The sequence below is a fragment of the Eleginops maclovinus genome, chromosome 17, assembly GCF_036324505.1.
Source record: "Eleginops maclovinus isolate JMC-PN-2008 ecotype Puerto Natales chromosome 17, JC_Emac_rtc_rv5, whole genome shotgun sequence".
NCBI lineage: Eukaryota > Metazoa > Chordata > Actinopteri > Perciformes > Eleginopidae > Eleginops > Eleginops maclovinus.
The window spans coordinates 5331679-5348711 of NC_086365.1; the positions used below are offsets into that span (position 1 = coordinate 5331679).

The 17033-nt window shown below is 41.3% G+C and overlaps 1 protein-coding gene across 2 annotated transcripts in view; it reads right to left on the reverse strand.

Annotated features, from left to right (window-relative positions):
• Positions 1-17033, reverse strand: part of anks1b (ankyrin repeat and sterile alpha motif domain containing 1B) — a 198927-nt gene that overhangs the window by 100791 nt on the left and 81103 nt on the right. Inside the window, exons 1-6 of one of the 2 annotated variants that reach the window (XM_063905368.1) lie at positions 14669-14674; positions 13418-13493; positions 11965-12066; positions 9027-9149; positions 8130-8314; positions 4419-4550 (exon numbers count right to left, since the gene is read on the reverse strand). In XM_063905368.1, the coding sequence (XP_063761438.1) occupies positions 4419-4550; positions 8130-8314; positions 9027-9149; positions 11965-12066; positions 13418-13448 (573 nt within the window). In that variant the 5' untranslated portion in view covers positions 13449-13493; positions 14669-14674. Of the gene's footprint in view, positions 1-4418; positions 4551-8129; positions 8315-9026; positions 9150-11964; positions 12067-13417; positions 13494-14668; positions 14675-17033 lie in introns of those variants that run through there. The other variant, XM_063905367.1, reaches the window with a different exon arrangement.

Below are 17033 nucleotides of genomic sequence, written 5' to 3' on the forward strand. Positions count from 1 at the left end.
TGTGTGTTGAAGGTTAAGTTTGACAGGAAGACAGTCTATAGCTGCAGAGTCTGGAGGGCATAAAGCTATTAACAAGAACTAAGTGTAAGCAGCATCACGTCCCGCTGAGGGCAGCTCACGGAGAGGGGGAGAAGTAGGAGATAATAGTAGGGGGTAGAAAAATAGAGAAGGTGAAAGAAATAAACAGATTTTCATATTTATTTATAACATTTAAGTTTAGTTTTTTGCTGGTAAAACTATTAATTCACTGAATAATATCATATAAAACCAAACCATTCATAATAAAGTAGATTAAAAACACACAATCACATTTTTACCCCAATAAACACACTTCAGATGCAAAGACATAAGGACTGTTTCTGAGCTAATAAAACAGCTGCTTTAAACATGTTCTGGCAGTAATTTTGACGGGATTACTCTTGACGTGATTGAATTAAAAAAAACGTACGATTCCAAATCCTTTACATGACATTGAAAACCCCGTCTCCCACAGAGTGCATTCAGGCTTCTGAAGCTCTCAACATAACCTCTGCTCTCAGAGAGACAGCAGCCTTTCATGTTCCTGAGCATCCTCAAGAGTCCTCGTCAGTTTCTGATCTCAACCAGACCTGCCCTTCCCTCTTCACCTCCTCAAACCCCCCCAGCTGAGAAAATTAAAGGTCAGCAGCCATTAACTCAATACGGGAAGACTGGAGGAAGAGGATGGGGAAGTCTGAGAGAGAGAGAGAGAGAGAGAGAGAGAGAGAGAAAGAGAAAGGGGAGAAAAGCAGGGAGAAGGTGGTGCAGTGTGAAAACGCTGACGTGTGTTTGCATTCAACACCCCTGTGCTGACTGAGATTTGTCAATGGTGGACATCCCACGCCTTATTCCTTATGAATGTCTGCGTTGCCTGGCAACCCTGCCAACCTCCTCTCTATCTGAGTGTTTTCCATGCACTCGTTCTTTATCCCTCACCCTTTTCTCTATTTCGCTTTTAAACATTTCCTCAAGTGAGGTCTGAACTTCTTTCACATCGCAGGGGAACCTCCTCCACACACTGCCATCAGTCCCTGTTGGCATGGCGATGGTGGGAGGAAACATGTGGCTGGCAATGAAAAATCACAACAAGAAGAGTGTCCTTATGCAGGCACGTATGCCCTCACACAGCAATGACATGCCAGATTCATCAGTTTCCAACAGACATATAAAGACTGCTTGTGCATACTGTATGCCATACACAATCAGAAACACACTACGGTCAGTCTATCACACACACTATGCTAAAACTAATTCAAAATATTTCTGCCATAAATATTTATGTTGTTCAGCTCTTCAACTCATTTTGAAAGGCTTTTGCTACGATTTTACTGCATCATAAAAACGGAGAAAAGCGATTAGTATTTGTATAAAAGTATTGAATATTCTTGACTAAATCCGCAATTAGGTGAAATAATGTGTAGTTAGTACCACTATAACGTGTTTGCATCGAGAATGAAAGTATTTTCCAATTCAGTCCCTACCTGGTTTAACAAAACCAGTGTGAAGGACTCAGATAATACCTGAATGTCTCACACAAAAAAAAACGTTTGGCAGAAATGTATTCAGGTGCCATCACTTGCAGCTGATTGAAAGAAGAAAAAAAAAAGTTTGTCTCCGAGTGTCTGTCCTTTGATTTCTTGATTTCTAAAAGCTAATCCAATCGGCTTCACACTGTGTGTTGCTGAGGACCCGAGGAAGTGTTCTGTTGAGTGTGAAGTTGTTCGGATGAGCGGTTCTTGAGAAAGCTGAAAGCAGCAATACCACAGAGAGCGATCGACCCGCTCCAAACAGCAACGCTTTGAACAGGCACTGAATTAGTTGAACTAAAGTTTAGTTTACTCAAAGTTTTTCAGTGCAGGGAGCTTTTTCTGTGTGACCTGTTAGACAAGTTAAGCTCTTTGACTGACAGCTTTGAGTGACAGCTGGACAACCAGAACACTGTGGTGGTCTGACAATCGATACAGAGGTTAACACGCTTCTGCTGAAATGTAGAGGGAAAGACAGATGAGTGAGAAAGCGAGATAAACATGGGACAGAGAGGGGCGACAGACAACAAGCTAAAAATAATGAGGTTGACAGATATGACGGGGGATGATAGGAAGAAAGGCTGCAGTGTGAGAATGTTTCACACAGGCTGCTTTTTTATGTTAACTCTGTTTATCCATAATTACACAGGCCAAATTAGCACGGTGCTAACTTAATTATGTGATAACAACTTTCTTTCTCTCACTCACCCTGTCCCTTTCCTCTTTTTCTCCCATAAAATACATACCGGTACACACACATACTGAAACCAACCCACAAACATAATGAAGCCATGCCAAATTCATAAACACACACAAACACACATAACGGAACTCAAGGGCGATATATCTGTGTGTATGCCAAACTATTTTAAACTTTATACTGTTATTAAATGGACATGCTTAATATGCAGACACACACACACCCACACCCACACCCACACACACCCACACACACACACACACACACACACACACACACACACACACACACACACACACACACACACACACACACACACACACACACAGATGCAGGTGCGAACCCCTTCAGGCAGTGTGCCAGGCGTGCAGGCAGGCTGCCAGTAAACGAGACAGAGGGTCGCTTGTGTTGATAATGTCAGATGTCCTGCTGTTTGAGCCAGCACGCATGGCACCATTAAACGATCTCCTCCTCACACACTTAGCCACACTTATATGCCCAGCACGGAGGCTTAGGGGGAAGGAAGGAATCAAGGAAGGGAGGAAGAAAAAAACGTGGAGATTGTATTCTAGGAAGTGGAGGAGAATGCATTTAGCTTAGGTCTGCTGCGGTCTGGTTTAAAAAGGGGATACTTTGGGATGTAACAGGTGGAAGATGATTTCCAAGTATTGCTAATAAATGTTAATAGATGTCACATATATTAGAGGGAATACTCAAAAGTTATGAGGGATGCACACAATGTACAGAAGGTAAACTAATCTTGTTCTGTATGGCAATAATAATCTTTCAGTAACACCTGAACTGCCTGGCTCCTTTTTTTTATGATGGTGGAGCTGTCATGTTTAGGTGATAGACAGGGAAATCATCCAATTGTCCTCCAAGGACATCTAGACGAGGTCTGCTTTTCCACACAATATGTAAATGTGCATTCATCATGCTATTATTACACGTATTACATGTCAGACCTTCCCCCATTTTCTGTGTCTGCAAATATATCCAAGGTGCAAGAACAGTATATGATGAAATCTGGAGTGAAAAAATGACAGATTTGCCATATAAGCAAAGAGGTCAGTCCACTTGCTGTGCAGAAACAGCCCTACATATTTGTCCTTCTTTGTGGATTAATTGACTAAACATAACACACATATTTAATCTGGGTAAGGAGTGTAAAAACATCAGTAGGGTTGGGAGATATTGCAGTGTCACGTTGTTTTTCCGGCTCATAAAAGGAGTAGATTAGAAGTGAAAATGTTTGCATGAACACCTTACTGCTGTGGGCTCTGAGCTCATAAATATGTTTGAAAGGTATATATATTCAGCTCTTTATCTTTTTCTCAGGGCCACTCTGACTATAAATTGTAAATATCAGAGATCAGATGCCAGATATCGACTCTCTTTATGGCGTGTACATGAAACCCTTTCGACCTGTCAGAAAAATCAATGCTAGTTTTGATCCTCTAACAAATATGAAATGAATTTTTTTTCCCATTTATTCTGTATAGTGTATTTATCTGCTTCTGAAATATTCACCTCTCACCCCAAGGGGATGATTATCCTTTTACTTGTTCCCATGCATCAGATGTTAGTTCCTATTATAGTTAATGAACCAAGTCTTAAAAAGGTAAAAGCTTCTAAAGAGATAAGAAGTGTTCTGACAAGAAAATGAAGATGAAAGATGGACAGAACAATCTGGAGAAACTGAAGAGAGAGCAGCTTCAGCCTCTCCAGTGACGGCTCATTCGCTGCGTTCCCAAGGTAACCAGTAAAAGTATTCACCCAGAACAATGGCTATATCACTAGCCTGTAATTTCACCGGAGTGAAACAGTGTGTGTGTGTGTGTGTGTGTGTGTGTGTGTGTGTGTGTGTGTGTGTGTGTGTGTGTGTGTGTGTGTGTGTGTGTGTGTGTATACTGCAATATTCTGCACCGTGACTCATGTTGAAGTGATACGATCATGTTGTAAACTGTATGTGCACACTGTGAAATCCATATAATGCAGACCAGTAGTAAAATATTTATGTAATGTAAGAGAGAGTCATCCAGTTCGAGTAGGCTAAAACAGGTACTCTATGTGTGTGTGTGTGTGTGTGTGTGTGTGTGTGTGTGTGTGTGTGTGTGTGTGTGTGTGTGTGTGTGTGTGTGTGTGTGTGTGTGTGTGATTGTGTGTCTGTATACCTCTGACAGGCTCGAGAAGCCCAGGTTGCGGCAGCCGTTGCAGGGCGTCAGGGCCTCCCAGAATCCACCGGGGCCGCAACTCTTTTCTGTCTCTTCCTCTTCTACAGCCATTGCGAGAGGCGGGGACGGTCTCTGCAAACACACATTTAAAAAAATGTTACCAATAACTAGTGACCAATAATAAGGAAGTCAAAAGACAGAAGAAGCCAAAGAATATTGATCTGTTATTGAATTATCTGAGAGCGAATATGCGAGACTACGAAATGAAGAGAGATGACATAAAGGTGAAATCAAACTTCTAAAGCTGCTGGTGGTATATTCAATATCTTTATCTTGACAATTGACCAAATGAAAACCTGTGATGTGAAGCAGTAACAATCCTGTTCTCCTAAATGTCTTTAGACCGTTTTAGAGTCTTTCGGCTGTTTCGGTTTTCCCCCAAAAAAAACAAGGTGCAGAACATTCGGAGAAAAAAAAGTTAGTAGGTGAATTGATATTGCCTGCTACATATTGAGATTAACTATTCTTTTTTATCTCCTTTTTCCTAAGATAATAGCTTTAAATACATTTATAGAAACAAGCGACACATATAAAGCAGAAGTTAGTTTTGATCAGTGCTCTGGGTGCCACAACGAGTTAACCAGAGAGCAGAAAGGTGCTGGAACAGCAGAACAACTTAATCTCAGACACAGTGTCCTTCCCCGGGGCCTGCGGCTCCCAGGAGGCAGCTGTGTGGATGAGCTCTGTGGCATGACCTGTCAGAGGGCCGACCCAGCCCAGCTGATCTCTCAGTGAACCATATGATGCAGCAGAGGACACGCTCACACAGATCAGAGACAAACACCCCCGCAGTGTCTGTTATAATGCTTTACAGGGAGGTGACAGGAGAGGACAGCAGTGGTGTAAAGTAACCAAGTACATCTACTCAAATAGTGTAACATTTTGTACGTACTTGTAACAGAGTATTCTTACACTCTGGTATTTTTATTTGAGTACAGTATATGAGTACTTCCACCTCTTGAGGAAAGAGAGGGAAGGATGGAGGTTTGATGATAAGGGAAGAAAAATAACTTTTTATCAGGTAAAATCAGGAGGGCAAAGAAATCAAAGATTAAGAGAGGAAGTTGGAAGACATATTAAAGACGGGGAAAAGTGTAAAATGATTAAATTAGGAAGTGAGAGCAGATACAAAGGGAGGGGAAGACAGATTGGACATGGAGGCAGAAAATGAGGCTGAAAGCAAAAGGTCACCAATCGCTCCAGATTGCAAAAAGCCCTCTGCAACACTGGAATATTGATTGATGTAAAATGTAAAGCACTGTTCATATACACACACACACACACACACACACACACACACACACACACACACACACACACACACACACACACACACACACACACACACACACACACACACACACACACACACACACACACACACACACACACACACACACACACACACACACACTTTCCTACAGCTAAATCTGATATCAGCATCAATGAAAAGACACTGATTTATTTTTCATTACTGAGGACTGCATGAGTGATCAAAATTACATTATCCTGTGTGTGTGTGTGTGTGTGTGTGTGTGTGTGTGTGTGTGTGTGTGTGTGTGTGTGTGTGTGTGTGTGTGTGTGTGTGTGTGTGTGTGTGTGTGTGTGTGTATGTCTTGGGTTTTTGCATGTTTTATTCATGGTTGCAGGCACAACGAATCACATACTAATGGTTCCAGCCACACACATACAGTAGCCTAGGGGCACATAAACTCTCACACACACACACACACACACACACACACACACACACACACACACACACACACACACACACACACACACACACACACACACACACAGTGAATGTCAGTGATAGAATACAAATTGGTACTTATAGCAAGAGAGAGAGAGCGAGAGCGAGAGAGAGGGACACATGATCAAGATAATTACAGCCTAAGTGAGCGGAGGTGTGTATATACACCTTACATGCGTGTGTGTGAGCCGCAGGTCTAAACGCCTGCTGCACTGTACGTAAACAGTCTTCGGCTTGCGTTCGTATTGAGCCTTTTACAGAAATGGAGAACATGATGAGCTATTGATCAAAATATTCCTTCACTGAGATTTGCTATCTGTAGGTAAGGAAAAGAAGATGAATAGAAAGAGAAATGAAAACAGACGGGCCGTGATAAGCGAGAAAGAGGCACAGACAATTGAATTTCGTTGGATGTTTCTCTGTGGGTGTGTGTGTGTGTGTGTGTGTGTGTGTGTGTGTGTGTGTGTGTGTGTGTGTGTGTGTGTGTGTGTGTGTGTGTGTGTGTGTGTGTTTGTGAGTAGTCTAAGGGCTCAGGTGGGGGGTCAGAGTGATAGATGACCTCTGAGTGCTGCGCTGCGTCTGACTTCATGTGCTGTGGAATTGGAAAAGCTCTCTCCGTCTCGCTGCACTGGCTGTTGGAAATAAACTGCAGCTGTGATTCTCTGACCAGCTTACACTGAAGAAACTCAAGATATTTCATCAGCAAACTGGAATTCTAACTGATAAAGTCCAAACAGTGTCACTTCATAGAGCGTGTGAAAAGGGAGTAAGCAGGTGAAGTAGATTCTATTCGCAGTATTTCAGTATAAAAAAGCTCCAAATGAGAAGACCAAGGTCAATAAACAATGTCTGCAGGCTGTGAACGGCTGTCTGAGCACAAATAGTAATTACACATCCAAAGTAATTCAACAAACAGAAGCTGTTGTGTTTCTGCAACAACAAGTGCATACTCAATTGGAGGGGAGGGCTCAGTGGCTTCAGTCTATCTCATACTGCCCTCTGTTGTCAAAGTACACAAAGTGCAGGCATTTATTTCAGCAGAAAACATTCCCATAAACACATATAGTTCTGCTATCACCATTTGTGGTGTAATAAAATGTCTAATACAAAAACATATATACAGAAGGGATAAAGATTCACAGGGGAAATACAGAGGTAGGCTAGCTTTGACGTGCTTCACACAGCAGGGGGTCTGTTTTTTTCTTTCTATAGTGTCAGATGCAAGAATAAACACAGCAGCTACAGTAGACATGGCACTGTTGTTATAACCAAAGATTAATGCGTGTAGTGTGATGCATATATTTAAATTGCCACATTTACTATATTTGCACCATCTCTTCTCGAAAATTTGTTTTTTTTTAATTCAGTTCGAAGTATTATCACTAAAAATATTGTAACTTTTTCTAGAATACACAAATATCACAGAGATTTAACTACAGCTGTTTTTTTAACATTAATTATTATACAGTATATTTTAATAATCAATTGTGTAGACAGTAAATGGTAAAAAAAAAAAAAGGAAAATGTCACGAAATGTATTACTCATAATTATTATGTGCATTGTAGATTACTGCCATCAGTGTGAGAGTGTGTGTGTGAATGGGTCAATGGAAGAAAAAGCCCTTTGGATTCAAGCTCTAAATAAATGAGTTCAATTTGTCAGATTAAATAAACAAACTCAATATAACAGCCCCTGATATAGTGGATCTTATGCTGGATCCTATTTGTTGTCATTTCATGTTTCAAGTTTTGACTTATTACTGCAAAGTTCACAAGAAGCTCTTGAAGACAGGCTTATACATACCAGGGCTAATTATCAACCATGGTTCATTCCTCTAAAAGGCTTGATTTCAATTGTAAACGCACCAGTCCCCTGTCTTAACTGAACGCCCTACCTTGACTCGTGTCAGAGTGCCGTTGGGTCGGTCGGGCCGCTCCTCGTCAGAGAGCCGCCCGCTGCCAAAGCTGTCCATGGAGTGAGAGGAGATGGTGTGGCAGAGCTCCTCGAAGGAGTAGTCTCTGTCCCGGCACTTTTTGATCTCGTGGAGTAGCTTGGACAGCTCACTTGTCACAGCATCATCTGGGGAGAGGAGGAAGGGGAGTATGAGAAACAGCCAATGTTTCCTCAGAAAAAAGGTTGCAGAAAATCAGTTTTACTAGTGACTCAAACACCAACTCAGACTGCTAAGCACACATGGGGTAGAATATATTATTGAACTCATCCTTTTATTATATCTAGACATACAGATGGTTTCTAAAACAAACAGGGGGTTGTTGCAATGCCACAGTTAAACCATAGGGGGCAGCACCTGACAGGGAACATGCATGTCAGGGCAGAGTGGTAGTAACTGTCCATCTCCACTGCAGGAGCTGCTCTTCATGGCTGGATTTATACTATACTGTTGGTTCATGTTCCCAAATAAATAACTTATATTTCATGTCTTTTACAACAACAAATAAAAGGCACAACAATCCACTTAAAATATATATTTGATCAAAGTTCTTTCTCTGGGCTGCACAGTTGGCCTTCAGTGTATTTCCTTTACTCACACATAATAATCAGCATTAATAATTCAATAATAAGATGTTGAAGCATATTTCAAAACATATCCTGAAGCTTCTGCATAATGTATTTGTTTCCAGTATAACTTATTATCATACAAAGGAAATCTTGTTTTCTACCATGAAAAAGGATACAAACAGCAGAAAAGTGTCCTTTAAAGCATCTTGAATCGCAGAACCTAATCTTTGTTTGTACATGATCCCAAGTTTGTCTATGTGTGTTTACTCACTCTTGTGTCTGAGGGAGGGGGACGCAGAGGGTGAGGGGACGGAGGTTCGAGGTGCAGGGACTGGACACTTGCGGACTGGCTCCTCCACAATGCTCCTCCTCTCCATCTCGTCCATCATGTATTCTACAGAGAAAAGGAGACAAGAGAGTAGGAGGATGGATGGTCAGACAATAAAAGAGAAGAAATGGGGAAGAAGCAGAAAAACATGAAGAAAGAGGACAAAGTAAAATCGACTTTTGAGGGAAATGTGGTCGTGTAGGATGGTGCAGATGCTTGGGGGAGGAGAAGCGTTTCAGAGACATTTTCCTGGATCAATATAATAGCACGAGCATCAGCATGGTAAACAGCTTGTGCCGCATTCAATTCTCACTTTTCCCCGCACCGCAAATCCACTTCACAGCTCCAGCTAATAGAGCACTTTGCTGTTCATAAATGCAAAAGGGAAGAAAATATGTGGGAAAAAATAAGGGAAGGGAGGGATGGTAATCACTCAGGTGAGGGGGGAGAATATAAGTTGGATAATAAACTTCCCTAAGTGAGCATTAGCAGTCGAAAACACACACACACACACACACACACACACACACACACACACACACACACACACACACACACACACACAGTGATATGCTAATGAGGAATCCTATTACAGACAGAAAAGGGGTTTATTTATATTACTTTTAAAATGACGTTAATCACAATATTTATGATGGACAGACACATTTACATACAGGATTATAATGCTCTGACAGTTTTATTACCATACTCATGATTCTAATAGTGCACTGTAAGTATATGAAGGTATAATACCAGTTTGCTGCTACACAGTAAGAAGTGAACGGGTAATGAATTTGAAAAGGAGGCGCTGTAAACCAAATTACATTTTTCTTATAACAAGATGCCTGTGGCAACCAGAAAGCATCTCAGCTGGTACAATTGAGTAAATGAGAGGTCTTTTTTTCTCTTTCTGTGGGTCTGTGTGAGTGTGTGTCCTTCGCCATTTCCTCTCCAACAGGAAATGGCACGCAGCTGATCTTTTCACCGAGTCACAGCTGTGTCCTTCTCCCTCTCTATTTCCCCCCCCCTCTCACAAACACAATCAGGCTCCTATTTATGCTGAAGTCCAAATCTCTCCGTTTATTAGATTTGCTATTCTTGAGCAATATCTACAATTGCAGGGTGGTGTATTTATGTCAAGAAAAAGTGTGGTTCTGGACATACAATAGTATTCACACTCACAACAAGTATTTTATTTGCACTGTTTGGGATTTCAGCAGCAGAAGACAAAGAATAATGGATACATTTAAGTAAAATATAAGTTAGATAGCAGCCATAACCTGTACAACCACACTATCGCAACTGCGGTCAGTCAGTACAAACACATCCTGTGAAGGCAAGCTTTATTGAGACTCACAAAAAAGACGATAAAAATATGGTGCATTCATAACGTAGCATCGATGACGAGCAGGAACAAGCATCACTTGATTAATATACTGTAATACTGTGAGTGTGGACTATTTTTCTGAGTTTAAAGTAGCTGTTACTGATTTTATGGGGTCACGTGGGGGCAAAAGAACGAGCTGTTATGTTGTTGTGCTTAGCAAAAAATTGTCAATTTGCGTATCCAGCAGACATGGAGCAACATCAGCATCTATTTGAAGTTGTGTTTCTTGCCACCTGATGAATTTGATCAAATCCTTCCTGCTTCTACAGTAAAAACAAGGTTGATGAGATCCATAAGACTGAACCAAAAAGATAAGTTTATTCCAAAATAATGAGCTTGAATGTATATTATTTTGTATGTATCAGATGGAGAAATATACAGCTGGAATCCAAAATGTCAGTAGCTTTAAGTGTATTTTCTGAAGTTATTTTCTAGCTGTAGCCAGTTTGTAACATTCCTGGGATTTCCATGTTCTCCTTTTCATAATGAGTCCAAGTTAGGACACAGTTAATTTAGGCTGTGACACATTCTCCTCATCCCTCTATCCCTCCATTACTGTCTGCCATTATCTCCCTCTCTATAAATCATCTGTCGCTGTGTGCAGCCGCAGATTACACAAGCACAGAGCGTGTACGCCTCCAGGCCGCAGATTACAGCGTTCACACTGCGCCGCGTAATCTCCTCAGGACAACACTGTCTTCAGAAGTTGCAATCTGGAGGATCTATGGGTCTCTGGGGACTGCGGAGTGAACTCACACCAACAATCACTGGTCACACACAAAACACATACTGCAGTAAACATGAGGGAAAAAATGGCTCTTTAATGGCAGGTGGAAGACCAGGATGAGGAAGACTGAAGAAAGAAATCAAACAACGTGTTTCTCTTTGGCTGAAGGAGACTGGCTGGCTGCATCAGGTGCTGTTTTGAATACTGGTTTATTCTAGTTGAATAATGAGACATAGGTTTATGTTTCTATTCACACATATGCATCCTTACATACACTTGACGTCCATGCCCATTTTTAGCCTCATAGAGGTGAATACTCTGGCCGCAGATAGGTTGGCAAATGTTGTGGACTGACCTGCTGACAAAGTGAGGAACAGATCTGCTGAAGCATCCTCAAAATATCTATAAAGATATTGCAGCCCATATAATCAGTATAAGTACTCGGTCCACATTTTGGATGATTTAATGGTAAAGTGTAATATTAACACAATAAGATAATCCTGAGATTGATGTAAAAGCTGTATTGTATTTGATGGATAGTATATTGTCTATTTTTTTCAGCGATAAAGTACATTTATTGTGAGCGAGTATTCCATTTATTGCTCCTGAAGTAACCCAAATCTTTAAGCGGTATTCATCTAGATTAGGTTGTGTGTGCGTGCGTGCGTGCGTGCGTGCGTGCGTGCGTGCGTGCGTGCGGGCGTGCGTGCGTGCGTGCGTGCGGGCGTGCGGGCGTGCGTGCGGGCGTGCGGGCGTGTGTGCGTTACCTTGGATAAGAGCAGTGATCTGCTGGGATTTGGGTGCAGGATGATCTCTCAGGATCTCGAGAGCCGTTCTCCCCTTGCAGTCTGTCAGACTGGTGTCGATGTCTGACACACAAACACACAGAAAAAGGACATAAGCATGTATACACTAACAGTAGGGCAAAGATAAAACCAGAACACCAATGAATTTGTCAAATAAGACACTCTACAAGAAACACATTAGGTTTTAGACAACGTTTTCCCTGGTCAAGGGTGTATACTGTGCTAAATCACAGAAATGACAAACACTTGCATTCAATAAGAAACATGAGACCAACACACACAGGAAACACACACAGGAAACTCAAGGATGCAGGGTCCACTACAAATCCTAATTTACTTGACTATTACTATCCCTTTCTGTGCTCATGGGTCCAATTCAACATGAAAAATATATGACATTAGGTCCCTCTGCTGGGCACCATTAAAGAGAAATGAATACAAACTGAGACATTGAGGCCCGATGCTATGCTCCAGATTGCTCACTTTGTATACATTTAGCTGCTTTTCTCGTGGTATAACATGCACCTTTCTTTTATTGCTTTTGCATTTATTGTACATTTAAAAACAAAATTACTGAATGATTTTTAAGGTGGTAAGATGTTTGTTGAATGCCTGACAAACTGTTGTTTCCAAGTGTAGAAATGACCACTTATATATAAAGTGCATAAGAGTGAAAATTCTGAAATGAATCTAAAACAATGTAAAAGATCAATTTGGTGTGCTGACTTAATATTCAAGACCCTCAGCTGTGATTGACAATGAGAGGCTGGCTGCTCATCCAGCATCCGTACATCCCCCACCCACACATTCACACAGTGTTTGAAGAGCTGAAGTTCAGTAAATGGGCCAGCCCAGCCCTGTGTTGATCCAGGATGTTAATAACATGAGGCCAAAAGAACATGGCTATCCACAAGAAGTCCTGCGGGAAACAGGAAGTGCTCAAGGAAAGTGGGTGGGGGGGGGGGGGGTGTTGATTTCAAAAAGCCTACAGTGTCATTCAATGACATTCAATCTGCTCTGAACATAAGAAGGGTAATGGAATTATTCCTACTATTTGTGTATATATATATTTAATGACCTGTATGTTTTACGTGCAGTCATAGCTATATACAGTTTGATTTGTTATTTCAGTGAAAAAAACAGCACTGCAAATGATTTCCAGGTGTAAGGGATAAGTTTCAGCACCTTCTACTGATACGACGAATCCTTCCAACAACAATAAAGCTGGAAGTCCAGGAGTTATAACAGTGAGAATGAGGAGACAGATGTCTGGAGTCAACCTGAGGGCAAATTCAATCCACTATCTTGAGGAATAAGGACATGTGGAGCATCTAGCCCCAGGTTAGAATAAAAAGGGAAAAACAAGGGGAACACACTCAGATTGTGTTTCTCCAGGATATATTTATAGACCCACCTGAGTCAAGCAGAAGGCGGACTACATCCATCTTCCCAAAGAGAGCCGCCTCATGGAGGGCACTGCCATTCTCCGTCTGAGAGGAGCAGAGTGTGTGTTATTATTCCACAGACAAAAACACAGAAACACAAGTGTGTTAGGAGGCATTATTAAAAAGTATTTAAAGGTTGCAAGAAAAACAATATTTAGATTTGATAAAATGCCTGTTTCTCTCTGGCAGTAACACATGAGATTTAAAAATAAAAACCACATTCTCTTGCCCAAAAACAGCATGAGGTCACACTGTAACACAAGCAGCAGGAGGAGTGTGTGGAAACCTCCCCACTTCCCTCTCCATATGCCAGCCCGTATCGGCCACCTTCTAATATGAGGATATGACAGATATGATGCAACACATGGAAACTAGTGAGGGGAGGGCGCCGGTACAGTAAGAACCTCATCTTAGATCAGCAGTGAGGAGAGAAACGTAATCTGACAAGCCTCCTTCAATCAGAAACACTCAGGAGCCTCCAACAAAGAACAGATGTTTGTAATCACGCTGCGTGGGAGGAATAAGAACAAAGACTTTAAGCCACTGAGTGTTTTAACGCGACTGTGACATTTGGAAATATTCTTGAAATATTTTGTTCAAAACTATTAATATCATTTCCAAAGCCAGAGGGAAAACTTGACAAAACATTGATGGCATAAACAGAAGAATGACAGTAGTAAACATACTTAAAACACACATTAATTCAAACCATATTCTTGGTAAAGCACATCTTCAAAAAGCTGATATTAATAAAAGGCAATAAAGTAAAAGTAAGGAAAAAAAACTGTGCAATGAATTTCCCGGTAAGAAAAAAAGGAACATTTGTAAAATTCTAAAGATGACTTTTCAGCCAGTACCGGTGTATTGATTATATGTAATGAAACAGTGTCAAATATTCAGAAACATTACATTACAGTGCTATACTGATTAAATAATGTAACAACATAGGACTTTATGTGCTTTAAGTGCAAAGGACACGACTCAAATATAGTTTAAAGTAAATTCAATTAAAGAAAAATATTTGTTGACACCTAATATATTTCACACTTTTACTTCTCATGCTATGTGAGACATCATGTTTCTATATGTCTCAGGAACATATTGCCCTGTGCAGGCTGCTTGAAGCTAAAGTACCCATAAGGGACACTAAAAGTTTAAACTTAAACCACACACATCCATGACAAAAATACTCTTACACAGACACACACTCAGCAACATACATATGCCGAATCAGTCGCATCCTTCACGGTTGGCTTCCTGACAACACAGATGAAAACCTGCAGCGAAGCGAGCTCGCAGCCCTAATGAAGACAAATGATCTGGACCACAGCCAGGTCTGCTGAAACACAGCCGGGAAATTCAACACAACGCAGCGCTGCACCAGATCTGCAGAGAATCCCAAAAACGTACTGAAGTCCCTCTGCAAAAAAAAAGTGTCATCGGACAAATGCGTCCACTCAAAAGGTCAAAGGTCAATCATCCAGGGAGAATGGTGTTGGTGTAAATCCCAATTGTAAATATATTAGTGACACAGCTTTATTGACTGGAGCAAACTGTACCAATGTTCAACCCACAGGAGAGGAGGTGGGAGCACAGGAAATGATCCACCCCTTTCCTCACACACACACTTGCCCTCCTAACCCCTCCTCTATGGTCATCTCTATACAGCTTCCCTTCCCGTTTCCCATGACGATTACACAATGACGTCACAAGGAAACGAGGTAGGCCATTCCCCCTCTCTAGGAGTTTCCGGGAATTGAACGGCAGAAGACTTGAATGTGAATGCCCGATTAGGCAAGGCTGTCGACAGTGTGTGTGTTTATACTAAGCTCTTACCCTGTGTTGTTGGCTACCCGCCCGCCCAGCAGCAGGTCGCTCCATAGGGACTTCCTCTCATCATTACGGAAACAGTCAGAGAAGGAAAGAGAGTGACTTTGCTGCTGCTATAAATTATTCATTCACACTCAAACAGACCTATAAGGCTTGACACCAATTACTGACCTGCACAATCCTTCTCACACACACACACACACACACACACACACACACACACACACAAAGGGCTTTCCAACAATTTACAGGGGGGCCATCTGTGAGTCGCCCACAGCTTCTATATTATCAACAGTATAGCTGTAGCACTGCATATGGAAGAGATAGTAAAGAATATATTCAAATAATTCATTGGGAGTTTAAGTGGTATTGTATTTGTATTTATTTATTTTAGAAGGGATAGCACACAATAATTAACGTGAGCACTGGAGGCAATCATGTAAAATGTACCAGGTTAGTCATAGAGACTCATTTTCATCTGCGGTCCATGGCAGGTTGATGGATTAAACGAGCACATAAGCAGAGCTAAAAGCACATGAACAGAATTAAAACACAACTGCCTCATAATTGCAGCACACATAAAGTATATTTGCCCAGTTAAAAACACTTCTTAAAAAACACATTTAGGTATGTGTGTGGTTTAGTTAGCAGTCTGCTAGATTTAGCTTCTCCATACATTTATCAGTAACTGAAGAGGAGGGCAAAAAAATATGACTTTGATGTCAGCGTACTTTATAAACCATTATTGCATTGCTCATTACAGCGTTTGTTTCTTTAGCGATTCAAAACTATATCTGAATACATTTGAAATGATATCCAGAAACGATAGTAATTCTGTTTCTTATGTAATTTATTGTTTGATAGAGACCAACAAATTGAGGCCATTGTAGGTGAAAAAAATACTATAATACTAAACTAAACATGAAGGAGCCAGGGAAGTGGATTAAATAGGAGGTGTCAGTAAATGTATAGGACAGTCCTGTTCTAAACAGAAAAGCCTGTTCACCATACTGTGGTTCATAAAGCCAGGTCAGATGACATGGGTCATCTCACTCAAATTACACATCATATTTAACCCCCCAGGATGGCAATGCTGCTTGTCAGATATGTATATAATGTGTGTTCAGGCTTACTGTGTCTGTCTCAAAAGAGGTGATGACGAGAAATGATGGAGCTTTGATGGATGGATGCTTCTACAGCAATAAAGAGATGAGGCAGACTCAAGGTCGAAAAGCACAATAGATCTGAGCAATCAAAGGCTTGCAAAGCTCATCATCTGTACGGAGACACAACAAGATAGAGACACAGAGAGGTCTGCAGCAGTGTGTATAGTGGAGAGGACGAGGCAAATCAAAGGCGTGTTGTGTTCATCTTCACTAGACACATGGAGCCCTAGGCCAAATCCCTGCAGAGAAACAGAGCCTGCCTCTCTTCAGATCATGCACACACACAAATGCTCACACACACGCACACACACACAGCCTGCACCAGGGACAGGAGGCAGAGAAGAAGGCGCTGAGTCACGCATCTCCTCGCTGTGGGAGCACCACAACGATTCCGTATCAAAGAGGTCAAGTTGCTCTCATCTTTGCGCAGATGAAGCACACAAACGTACACACCCGCTGATTCTCTAAACTAAAGTTGCAACATGTTAGAGATGGATTTAAACTTATTCTGGAGTGAAGAGGCATAATGGGACAAAGTATTCTCCTAAACAGTTTGGTTTTTGTGCAGAAAGCCGATCTACATATTTAA